The following is an 11,588-nucleotide window of genomic DNA, read 5'->3' as shown; positions in this document are numbered from 1 at the left end:
ACTTTGGGCAGCCCGGGATGGGGAACGCTGCCGACAGAGCGGCGAATGATGCTCCCAGCGCGCTGGGGGCTGCAGGGGACCAGAGTGTCCCCATCGCCGGGTATCGGGGAAAGGGAGAAAGAGGAGGAGGAGGAGACAGCACGGGCAGCCTGCCCGCACCCAGCCGTGCGCTCCTGGCCGCGGGCGCGGAGAAGCGCAGGGCAGAGGCCGGCCCGGGCAGGACGGGGCCGGAGGAGCCGGGACGCGCGCAGGGGCTGGCGGGGAGGCCGCGGGGCTCGCAGGGGCGCGGGCGGTCCGCGGGCAGGGCCGGGCGGTGCCCACGCCCCGCGTGGGGCGGCCCCGGCTCCGTCCCTCCCCGGGCGGGGCGGGCGCGGTTTAAAGGCGGCGGCGCGGCGGGGGCCGGCGGTGGCGGCGGCGCGGAGAGGCGAGGAGCGGAGCGCAGGAAGGATGCTGAAGAGCTGCGGGAGGAAGCTGCTCCTGTCCCTCGTGGGCTCCATGTTCACCTGCCTGCTGGTGCTCATGGTGGAGCCGCCGGGCAGGCCGGGGCTGGCCCGGGGGGAGGCCGGCGGAGCGCAGCGGGCGCTGCAGAGCCTGGGGGCGGCGGCGGCCGTGGCTCCTCCGGCGGCGCAGGGGCCGCCCGGGCTCCGCAGCTTCGCCGATTACTTCGGGCGGCTGAGCCGAGCGCGGCGGGAGCTGCCCCCGGCCCCGCCGAGCCCCCCGCGGCCGCCGGCCGAGGACATCTCCCCCCGCGATGTCTTCATCGCCGTCAAGACCACCAAAAAGTTTCACAAGGCGCGGCTGGAGCTGCTGCTCGACACCTGGATCTCCCGCAACCGCGACATGGTAAGGGATGGGGACAGGGATGGAGACGGGGCTGGTCCCCTCCGCTGGCCGGGATGGAGCGGCTCGGGCGGGCTGGAGCCCACGCTTCACCGCCGCGGTCCTGGCCTTTCGTTCTGTGCGATCCGGGTGGTGCCGCGACCCAGCAAATACCACCTGCCCTTCCCTTTTGCCCATATCGCTGAGCAGGGTGGTATTCCGAGGCTGGCTGGGCTGTTCTGCAGCCAACTGCGTTTTCGGCAGCGTTGTAGGGTGAGTGATGGAGAGAGCCCGACCTTGGCTCCTCGCACTCGGAACCCTCCCCAAACTCTGCTCCGGGGTCCTTTCCCCTCAGTACCTCCCATTGCTGCTCTGCTTTTGGCTGGTGAAACTGAGGCACGGTGTGGGGGTGCAGCCCAGCCCGTGGTGCCACAGTCTGGGTCAGGCCTCTGCAGTTGTGCTGCTCAAAGGACACCCGGGTTATCAGCCTAGGGCTGGGAGATGTGCTGCTGGGATGTGCTGAAGCTCTCCTCAGGTCTCCTGGCAAGGGACTGGGCAGGACTGGAGTTGCTGGGCTCACCCACACCAGGGCAGTTCCAGCGAGTCTGGTTCCTGACCTTACTGATGTCCTGTCCAGAGTCCTGGCAGTCCCTTACTCTGTCCTTCAAGTACTGAAGCAAAATTCAAAAGGAAAAAAGAAAAAAAAAAAGCTGTTTCCTTAGGAAATGTGCTTTGCCATTTGCTCTTAAGACACTTTTTCTACCCTTAGACAGCTTCCCAAAAGTAAGTTATGTCTGGTCCTAACCTTTTCTTCCTACTGTCTTCACGTGTTTCCTCCTGGACTGGAATTCAGTTTCTTGCTTGCAAACTGTTTTCCTTGGAAATCTGGAGTGGCTGAGGGTGGAGGCCATGGGGGAAGGATTGACCTGCCCATGCCCCCCTCACCTAAGTCTGCTGGACCTTGTGGGGTCTTGGCTCCTTCACTGTACCCCAAGAATTATCTTGCTACATTTTTCCCCCGTGAATTGTGTTTTTGTTTTTGTTTTTTTTTTTTTTTTTTTTTTTTTTTTTGCTCATGTTTCCTGGGCTTGGCAGTGGATCTGCCACTTCTCCTTGGTCCAGTTATTTAATGGAAACCTCTTTTATGCTCTGCTGTCACTGCGAGGGGGCGGTGAGTGGTGGTGGAGTGAAACGCTCTTTGAGCACCTACAGATGATCCTGGGAATGGCTGCTCTTTTTTTTCTTCTCCCTCTTGTGAGCTCCGGCTTTCTTCTAGGTTCTTTTTTTTTTTTTTTTTTGTGCTTCGTTTGTCCGTTTGGATTCCCAGAGCCCTAAGGCTCGGCTCTCACGCTGTCCCCCTGGGCAAGCTAACAAAGCCCCTTTTCTCCTGGCGCAGAGAAAAGGCTTCGCAGCCTCTTGTGTGGCACTTTCCATGGGAACGAGGGAGCCGGAGCCGGCCGTGTCCAGGTCAGGTTGCCTAGAGATGAGGGCCATGAAGCCAGGGGGGCCGCAGCCCGGCGAGGTGCCTGCCTGACAAGCCAAGCCGCTGAGTGACGGCTCTTGTACAGCACTTGAGCACAAGGAGCTGCCGAGAGAGCTGGAGGCAGCACCAACTCCTGCGGAGCAGAGCAGGGCTGAGGGGATGTGAGGCACAGGGGATGAGCCCGCCCTGCTGGGGGTGACCGGCTCTGCTCTTCCCACGCTGTCCCTGACTTTAAGGCACCCTGGGCTTCCCCAAACTTGGCATCAGGTTGGGGTTTTTTTGCCTGCAGAGTGTGGGATTGCTGCTATGGGGCTGTTCTCTCTTGCTTCCCTGCAGTTCCTGCATCTCTTCCCTGCCTGGCCCCCTGGTTCCCATCCCAGGAGGGTGATTTAGTGGCACTGGGGCGCTGCCTTCTCTCAAACGTCTCTCTTGGTCTGAGTCAGGCCTGTCTCTGCTCATCCTCCCTCACTCTGGGTTTCACTAAGGGTGCTCAGGCATGTGAGCTGCCTCACCAACGCGGGGAAGTTCCTGCCCCGGGGCTGAGAATCTCCTTTGCCTGACGCTGCGTCTCTTTCTCCTCTCACTCAACCCCCAGCCTCCCTCTGGCTGTTCATTAGCCAGGCAGGAGGGATGCAGACAGGCTGAGAAGGGGTTAAATCCCGCAGGTAGCTCCTGCCTGGGCCCTGGCAGATAGATTGTGTCCTTCCTTGGCCGTTCTTTGTTCTGCCCACAATAGTCCCTGTTTCCTGCCCTCTGTCACCTCCAAGACACTGCAAAGGGCACCCCCTTCTCCTTCCTGCCTCTCTGCACAGGGAGAGCACATCCCTATTCCCTTCTAAATCCCCTCTTTGGGTTGCACAATCCAGGCCGCACAAGCTGCTTTTGGAGGAGAGTTATAGGCTTTCCCCTCTCTGCTTTGGGGAGAGTTTCCAGCTGTCTCAGTATCCTTAGGATGCTGGAGTGCGGGCTGGAGAAACTTTGTACTTGAAAGGAAAGAGAGGGGGGAGGAAAACGACCATTAAGCAGAAACCCTGGACAGGAGCAAGTCTAAATCCCCTGCTCTCTTGCCGAGTCGGGTGATCTGCAGCGGCAGAGTCGCCAAAGCCAACTCTGCTGCCCCTGGGCTTGCCCTGAAGGCGGCTGGGTGTCCCTGGGGCAGCCGGAGGCACCCGGGCAGCTCGGCACACGCCTCGGAGCCCGCCGGGGCTCAGCCCGGGCCGCCGTCCCGCCCGCGTGGGATCCGCTGGCTGCCTCCCGCTCGGTAATTGCAGCCTTTGAAAAATTCCTGCTCTCGGGGCAAAGCCAACGGGTTCGCCTTCCAAAGAGCACGCTCCTCTGATGGCGGCTCCCAAATCCCTCTAGCACCTTGGCCAGGGTCCCCACCCACACGCTGGAGCGTGCTGGCATGCCGGTCTCACTTGCACGCCCACCAGAGCGGCTGAGACCGGGGCCTGCTCATCCCAAACCAGCCCCGCGGTGCAGCTGCCTCCCCCCGGCCCTGGGCTGGGTGCCAGGGCCTGCTGAGCACCGATCAGCTCGGGTGGTGTGTGAGGGTCCTTCCCTGCTGCCCCCCGGGGCAGCCTGTGTGGGTTTAAGGGGTGGGAGCCCTTTAATTGCCTGTCCCGAAGGATGCTGCTGTCCTTGCCCATAAAAGCCCCGGAGCCGGTGAGCGGCGCGTGGAGCACCAGGCGGGAGGGAGGGTGGGGGACCCTTGCCACACAATGAGCTCATTGTTTGTGAGGAGGTTATTAAAAATTATAGCATTTAAAATTACAGTGGAGGATTCTTCCTCTTGCTGAAGGGAGCAGGGGGAGGAAGGGCCCGGGGCCCTGCAAGCCCCTTCGCCGCCTCTGCAGGTCCCAGCCCTGGGATCCGGTGCCAGCACAGACCCGCCCCCGGTCCGGGGTAAAGCCACCCCCATGGACTGGGGCTGCTGCCGCCACCGTGGCACGCTGTCATTGCAGGGACATCTCCATCACACTGCTCCCAACTTGGTGAAGAGGGGTGGGGATTTCCCCCCCTAAACCCTGAGGCTGGAGGGAAAAGAGGAGCATTTGCTGTGGGGGACACAAAGCTGGCAGGCAGCATCCTGACCTGCTCCAGAACCCCTCACCAGCTGGAGACTGAGCCCCCCCAACCAGCACATCTTGCTGCCTCCTTTCCTCTGCACCCAAGTGGGGAGGCTGTGAAAAGGGTGCTGGGGTGCTCCATCCTCTCCCAGCACGGGGAAGTGAGATGTGGCACAGGGTCAGGATTTGTGCACTGCAGGGTCACGGGGTGCCTGCCTGGCCCAGTTCCCCTTTTGGTGGGGGTGCTGGTGGGGCGGTGGCAGGCATGGGCTATGCTGAGAGTGTGTCACCCTGGGAAGTCACAGACCCACTCGGCCAGGCAGCACAGAGAGCCCACGATGACCCTGGGGTGGCCCTGGCTGGAGGGACACCTTGTGCAGCACCAGCCATGAGCAACCCACGGGCTCCAGCAGCGCAGGGGAAATGAGTCACCCTGAAAGCAGAAATGAAGGGGAGCAAAAAAAAAAAAGAAAAAATAAAAGATCCCTCCCCAAGGGCTTGGAGGGGGCAGTGGGGACTGGCGGCGGCCGCCTGGCTCCCGGCGGGCAGCTGGGGAGGGGCTGACCCCGTTGTGGCCACGGGGATCCCGGGTGCCGCTCAGTCCCGGCCGCGGGGCCGCGCATTGTGCGGGGCTGCGAGCAGCGCTGGCAGCTATTGTTCGGCAGGGATTTGGCATCCTGTGTTTCTTGAAGCTGCAGTTCTGAGAACAATGAGGTTTCCTGCAGGGGCTGGGGGGGGCAGCGGGCCCTTCCTCTCTTGCACCCTGCAGGAAAAGTTACTGGGGGGGGTCCAAGAGGTCCTTGCACCCCTCGGTGCTGTGGCTGGCACAGGGGCCAAGTGGGAGAGAGGTGGCTGGGAGGGCTGGGAGTGCTTTCTGGCCCTGCTGGGTCTGGAGGTGGTGGTTTACAGGTGACAGCTCAGGGATGCTGGCTGCAGTGTTCACTTGCACCGCTATAAACTGGACTCTGCCCTTGTGTCTGGCATCCTACATGGGAGATGCCAAAGTTGCATTCATGTTTTTAACTTGTTCTCATCCTTTCCTGGCCTATCCCCTCCCAGGCTGAGCTGTCACCTCTGCTCCTCTCCCCTGCAGCCCCAGGTGAAAGGCCATGCAGGCAGGGTGCATCTCCCATCCAAGAAACACAAATTAGCAACAAAATTAATTTTAAAAAATGAAGCCTTTAATAGTTTTAGTTTTAATTTAATGTCATGGTGGGGTTGGGAGGGATGTGGGAAACCTGTGAGGCCCCAGTAGGTGCCCACATGGGGTGATTGGCAGCTGTGTGCCCCTGTCCCAGTCCCTGAGGTGCCACCTGGTCCACCCACACCAGGAACATCCCAGGGCTATGTGTGGGGAGGGGCCCAGGGGAGATGCCTGGGTAGGATGAAACGTTTCGGTGCAGGCCAGTAATAAACAATTGTCTCTGTGCTCTATTTATAGAGGCTGAGTGCAGGATTAGTTGTGGGGTTATTTTTGGAGCAGCTGAAGGCAGTTGCTGGACGGCGCTTCTGAGCTAATCAAGCAAACATTTTCTGTCTCGCCTGTGCACAGGCTCTGTGTTCCCTGCCCCCCCAGCGAGGCTGGAACCTGGGCTGCAGTGCCAACCCCCCTGTGTGATGGGGTTGTCTCAGGCATCTTTGGATGCTGTCCTGCTGCCCTGCTTCAGTTTGTACCTCAATCAGTTGCGTGACCAGTCCCTGAGCACCTGGGGGAAGTGGGGACCAGCAGCTGTACCCCGAGTTGGTTGGGGGTGACAGCCCCTCCTCTACACACAGCACTGACTTTGTGCCACCCCAGCAGTGCTGTGTCCATGGGGACACAGCAGCCACAGGCATCCTTGGCCCTGCAGCTGATGGGTCCCCGTCCCCCAGCTGTCCCTTCCTCACCAACTCTTCCCCATCCCCTTTACTCAGAGCCTTCCTGACCTCTGTCCCTCCCCACAAGCCAGGCTGCACGGCAGGCTGTGCATTTGTGAGAACTTGCCTTCCCACCTCCTCCATCATTTTTTTTCTCCCCCTGCTTTTTCTTTTCTCCTTTTCAAGCCCCAAAGGTCACTTGTAGCCCCGTCCCCTCCCATTGAGGCTCACTGCAGCTCCGGGCTCTCCCCACCAGCCCTGGCTGGGGACCTGAGCAAACAGGGCTGGGTTAACCAGTGCAGCTGTATGCTAATGACTGCTGCCCGCTTAACTCTCCTCGCTGAGTAAAGTCAACCCCACTATTGTACCCAGCTCCTCAAACAAGCCACAAAACCCCAGCGCGCTCCTGGGCCGGCTGCGGGGTGGCACCCAATTTCCAGCTCACTTGTAATTCATCATCCCCAGCGCTCCATAGTCCCCCCTCTGCTGCCTCCTGCCTTCCCCCCCCAGCCCTTTTGTCTTTCTTCTTTTGCCCTTTTGTGCACGTCTGGTTTTTAATAGCGCTTGGCAGCTGGTTGTGGTTTCTCTCCTCCAGCTTTGTTTGCTGCCCGCTGATTGATGGCGATGCCTTTCCCACCCCCTGCTCTCTCCTCCTGCTTCTCGTCCTTCCCCAAATCCCAGGCCCAGAGCAGCCCCTCCAATCTCCTTCCTGGGTGACATATGCCAGGAATTAGCTGTGTAAACAGAGGAGTGCAGCCGGGCAGGCAGCTCAGGGGTCCGGGGGGGCGGCCGGGCGCTGCCTGGCACTGTGGGATTGTGCTGGGACGGGGCAGTGGGGAACCATCCCCTCCTCGGGCTGCCAAGTGGCACTCACTGGCACCATCTCAGCCCCCTTGGGTAGGACACAGGGAGCAGAGAGGAGCTGTGGAGGCATTGTGCAAGTGGCCAAGGACAGCCACGTGCTGTTGACACAGGTGGGGACGCGGTTGGAGCCGGCGCCAGGGACAAACACACCTGCCTGGGCGGCTGCTGCGGCGCCACACGCGCCAGCTCAGCTCCGAAATCCCTGCTCAGATCAGGCCGCGCTCTGCACCTGCTCCCCTGCGTGCCCCCGCCTCCCCTGGGGCTGGGGACAGCCCCTGTGGCCCCCAACACCTCCCTGCCAGCTGCTGCCCATGCTGAAGGCGAGAGGATGGGGATGCTCTGTGCAGGGTTTGCTCCCAAGGGGAGCTCAGCACCCAGCCTGGTCTGAAGCTGGGGGTCTTGTGTGGCTGCCTGGCTCTCCAGTGCCACTTGGGGATTGGACAAGGTCACCACCAGCTTCCTGGAGGAGCTGATCCCAGCTGCTGCCCAGGGGTGCTGTGTCACATCCAGAGCCACATGGTCTCAGCCCCGGTCCTCAGAGGTGCCTCGTCTTCTCTTTCAGACCTTCATCTTCACTGACGGGGAGGATGAGGAGCTGAAGAAGCAAGCACGTGAGTCTGTGGCTCTTGTCCCTTTGTGTGTGTGACCTGGCCAGGTCCCCTGAAAAGCTCTCACCTGTGGAGCATGGTTGGTGTGGGGCCTGCCCTGGGAACTCTGAAAAAGCCCTCGCCACTGGAATGTGGGTTGAGAATGACACAATTTGTTTCACTGATGATGCCTAAAGCACCCTCTGCCTGAGAGCCCCATCTGGGGGCAGGTTTAATTCCCAGTCAGCCCTGTCCATCCACTGCATGGTGCTGCTGGGGATCACAGTAACAGGGTGGGGTGCCTTTGCACCACTTTGTCCCTGGGGTGAGCTGGGGTTGATGGCAACACTGACATGGTTTCATGGGAGCATTTTCTTGGCTGGGGTCAGCATGGTCTATTCTCCCCAGGCAAATGACTCCTTTTCAGGCTGGGAAGAGATTACCTTTGAACTGGGCAAGAAAAATAGGACAGGATTTTTACCATGTCTGAGGAAGCTCAGGGCTCACAGATATTCCCTCACCCCCAGGGTGGCTGGTGCAGCCTGGGCAAGGTGATGTGGGGTGGCATCATGCTTAAAACATGGATAGAGCTGATCTTCAGTGCATCTGCTGCATCCACATTCCTTAATCATCCCTTCCCTTCTCTTATGTGGACAAAAAAGACATTCCCCCAAAAATTCATCGTTTACCCAAAACAACATAGCATGTGGGTCACTGAGCATCGGGATCACCCATGAGTTTCCATCCCCCGGCACACCTGGGACATGAGTGGTGAAGTGTCACCGTTTGAGTGTGTGGGGAGGTGTGGGATGCACCAATGCTGGGCTTTGACCCCTCTTTTTTCCCTGCAGGAAACGTCATCAACACCAACTGCTCGGCTGCCCACAGCCGCCAGGCGCTGTCCTGCAAGATGGCCGTGGAGTACGACAAGTTCATCGAGTCCGGCAGAAAGTAGGTGGCTGCTGTGGGGGAGGACAGGGATAAAGGGGGGCAGGATGGTGCAAACAGAGACCATTTGTGGTTTTGGGGTTGTACCTCAGAGTGGGGACTGGGCAGCTGCCCCGGGTGGGTGTGACACCGCTGTCACTGCAGGTGGTTCTGCCACGTGGACGATGACAACTACGTGAACGTGCGGATGCTGGTGAAGCTGCTCTCCAGCTACCCCCACACACAGGACATCTACATCGGGAAGCCCAGCCTGGACCGGCCCATCCAGGCCACGGAGAGGATCAGTGAGAACAAGATGGTGAGCCTGGGGAGAGTTTGGGGCTGGTTTAATCTGGGCTGTGTGCAGAAGGAGCTGTTGTCTCACTGCATTGGTTCCCCTCTCTCACAGCATCCTGTGCATTTCTGGTTTGCCACGGGTGGAGCAGGGTTCTGTATCAGCCGGGGGCTGGCACTGAAGATGAGCCCTTGGGCCAGGTAAGAGCATTGGTGTTGCTCTCCCATGGGGGCTCCTCATGGTCCCCAGGGCACAGAGAGGTGACATTTTTGGGGATGGGTGCTGGACCATGTCCCACAACCTTTCTCTCTTTGCCTTCTGGGGGTGTCTGCAGGGAGCTTGGAAACAAGCTGGGAAGGGTTTCAGCTCCCCTAAAGTGACTTTTAATCAGAGCTGGGCACCCACTGGCCAAGCCCAGAATCCTGCACAGGGTGCCCACATCCCCTGGGCTTTGCTCCTCTGCAGCCCCTCTCTGTCTCCCCGCAGTGGGGGTCACTTCATGAGCACTGCAGAGAAGATTCGCCTGCCTGACGACTGCACCATCGGCTACATCATCGAGTCTGTGCTGGGCGTGAAGCTCATCCGGAGCAACCTCTTCCACTCCCACCTGGAGAACCTCCACCAGGTGCCCAAGTCGGAGATCCACAAACAGGTACCCCAAGTTGTCACCTAAAAATTGGGCATCATGGCTAAGATATTGATTGACACGTGATCAAAACAGCAGAGGGGAAAAGCCCCATTGGCTCATCCCTGTGGGATGATGCAAAGTGTCACTGGAGGCTTTGGGAAACGGGGTGAATTTTGCAGCTTCCCTTTCCTCTGCTTGATCCTTACGGCCATGTCAGCCACTTCACCCCTCTGTGCTTGCCCCCCAGGTGACACTGAGCTATGGCATGTTCGAAAACAAGCGCAACTCCATCCACATGAAGGGAGCCTTCTCTGTCGAGGAGGACCCATCCAGGTGAGCCAGGGCTCCCTGTCCCCCCAAACCTGGGTGCCGTGGGGCCGCCAGCATCCCATGCTCAGCTTTGCTTCTCTGCCCCTCAGGTTCCGCTCCGTGCACTGCCTGCTGTACCCTGACACGCCGTGGTGCCCCACCAACATGGTTTACTAGGAGGTGCGCGTGCCCTCCAGCCTCGTCCCGAGTTTCCCCGGTATCCGACGGGCGTGCGGGACCTGCGTGCGGGTGTGTCGCTCCGGCCTCGCCGCCGGACGGACGGACGGACGTCGTTGCTGTGGTATTGCACAGTGTGTGTGTACTGAAGGCTGCTGTGCGGCCCCTGGAGCCCTGCCCTGCCTGCCTCGCTGCCTGGTCCGGCCGGGAGGGCGGAGAGGGACGGGAATGAGCACTTACCCACGGGCACCGCGGCTGGTGGGCCCCACGCCATGCGTGGGCAGCGGCCGCAGCGCGGGGCCCTGCCCCACCCCGGCCTTGCTTCTCCTTGATGGTTGGTTTTTTGTTTTTTTCCCTTTCAAATGTTAATTTTTTTTTTTTGGTGTGTTCTTCCCTTCTTTGCATCTTCCCCCCACAACCCGCTCCTATAACCCCTGACCCAGCCCATCCTCTCTCCCAGTCCCAAAATCTCAGCAGCGAAGCTCTGGCTCCCAGTTTGGATGAGGGATCCCTGTGAGTTCTGCTCCCCGGCTCGGCAGGCAGAGGTGGGCAGGAGAAGCCTCTGGTCATGGCAATGGCTCCTCCAGGGTCCTGCAAAGCTGCTGGGTGCTCCACAGCCTCACTGGAGGGAGACCGTGGGGTGGCTGGGAGATGGTGTTGGTGTTAACTCCATTTCCCAGAGCTCCCCCAACACGGGTGAAGCGTTGCTGGCAGCATTGGTGGGTGAACTATTTAGAGACTGGTGTAAAGACTTTCTATAAATATGGGCGTGGGAGGAGGGATTTTCCAGAGCTGCCACAGTGGAGTGGGCACCGTGTTTGTCCAGGATCTCCCTCCAGTGCTGCTCAAGCACCCCTGCAGCTCTGCAAAGGAACACCTCGAGGTCTGTGCAGGGGCTCTGTGGGTGTCCCCTGCAGGGCCAGAGCATCCTCCAGCCTTGCCCTGGCTGTGGGTGCTGCCCAGGAGGCACCTGACCAGCTGGGCACCTGCCACAGGCAGGCAGCATCTCCCAACCCTCCCATTGTGCTCTCTCTGATGGAGGATTTATCCGGGGAGGGAGAGGGACCCTGCATCATCTGAGAGCTGCCCTGCCTGCCAACACCAGCCCTCTCTCTGCCCCTGGGCTGAGCCAGAGCTGAACATTTCCAACTTGAAGCTGAGTGAAAATAGCCCATAATGGGTGTGTTGTAAATATGTTATTGAGCCAGTATTTTTTTTACTGTGCCTTTTTTTTTTAAGAAAAAAAAAACACATTGAGAAATATGTAGATTTTAAAATGCTTTTTATACATTTTCTGTGGATCAGAAAAAGAAAATTCCCCAACCTTTGATAATCTGTTTAAGAAAGAAAAAAAAAAAATTGCGATGTCTTGTAACTATCACTTAATTTATATGTTCCAGTATCTGGAATGTCACTCTGTGCTTTCTGTACCTAGCATGTGTTTAAAGCAATAGATGTGGGGAGGGGAACCAGCATGGACAGTGTGTTCTCAGGGACCTGAACCCGATCGCTGCCACGGGGTTCCCGTGGGAGCGGTCACCAATAAAGTGGCTTTTTTTGCTGACCACAGTCA

General features: G+C 59.2%; 1 protein-coding gene across 1 annotated transcript; it reads left to right on the top strand.

Moving 5' to 3' along the window:
• The first annotated feature begins 431 nt into the window (after positions 1–431).
• On the top strand, positions 432–11,588 carry LFNG (LFNG O-fucosylpeptide 3-beta-N-acetylglucosaminyltransferase). Its single transcript, XM_036392635.2, has 8 exons — positions 432–843; positions 7,655–7,703; positions 8,531–8,630; positions 8,772–8,925; positions 9,016–9,101; positions 9,388–9,553; positions 9,777–9,862; positions 9,949–11,588. Exons 1-8 carry the CDS (start codon positions 448–450, stop codon positions 10,013–10,015), a joined length of 1,104 nt encoding a protein of 367 aa, XP_036248528.1. The 5' UTR covers positions 432–447; the 3' UTR covers positions 10,016–11,588.

Source organism: Molothrus ater, chromosome 16 (genome assembly GCF_012460135.2).
Source record: "Molothrus ater isolate BHLD 08-10-18 breed brown headed cowbird chromosome 16, BPBGC_Mater_1.1, whole genome shotgun sequence".
NCBI classification, from domain to species: Eukaryota; Metazoa; Chordata; class Aves; order Passeriformes; family Icteridae; genus Molothrus; species Molothrus ater.
Note: the sequence above shows the minus strand (reverse complement) of the source record. Positions and strands in the feature narration are given on the sequence as shown.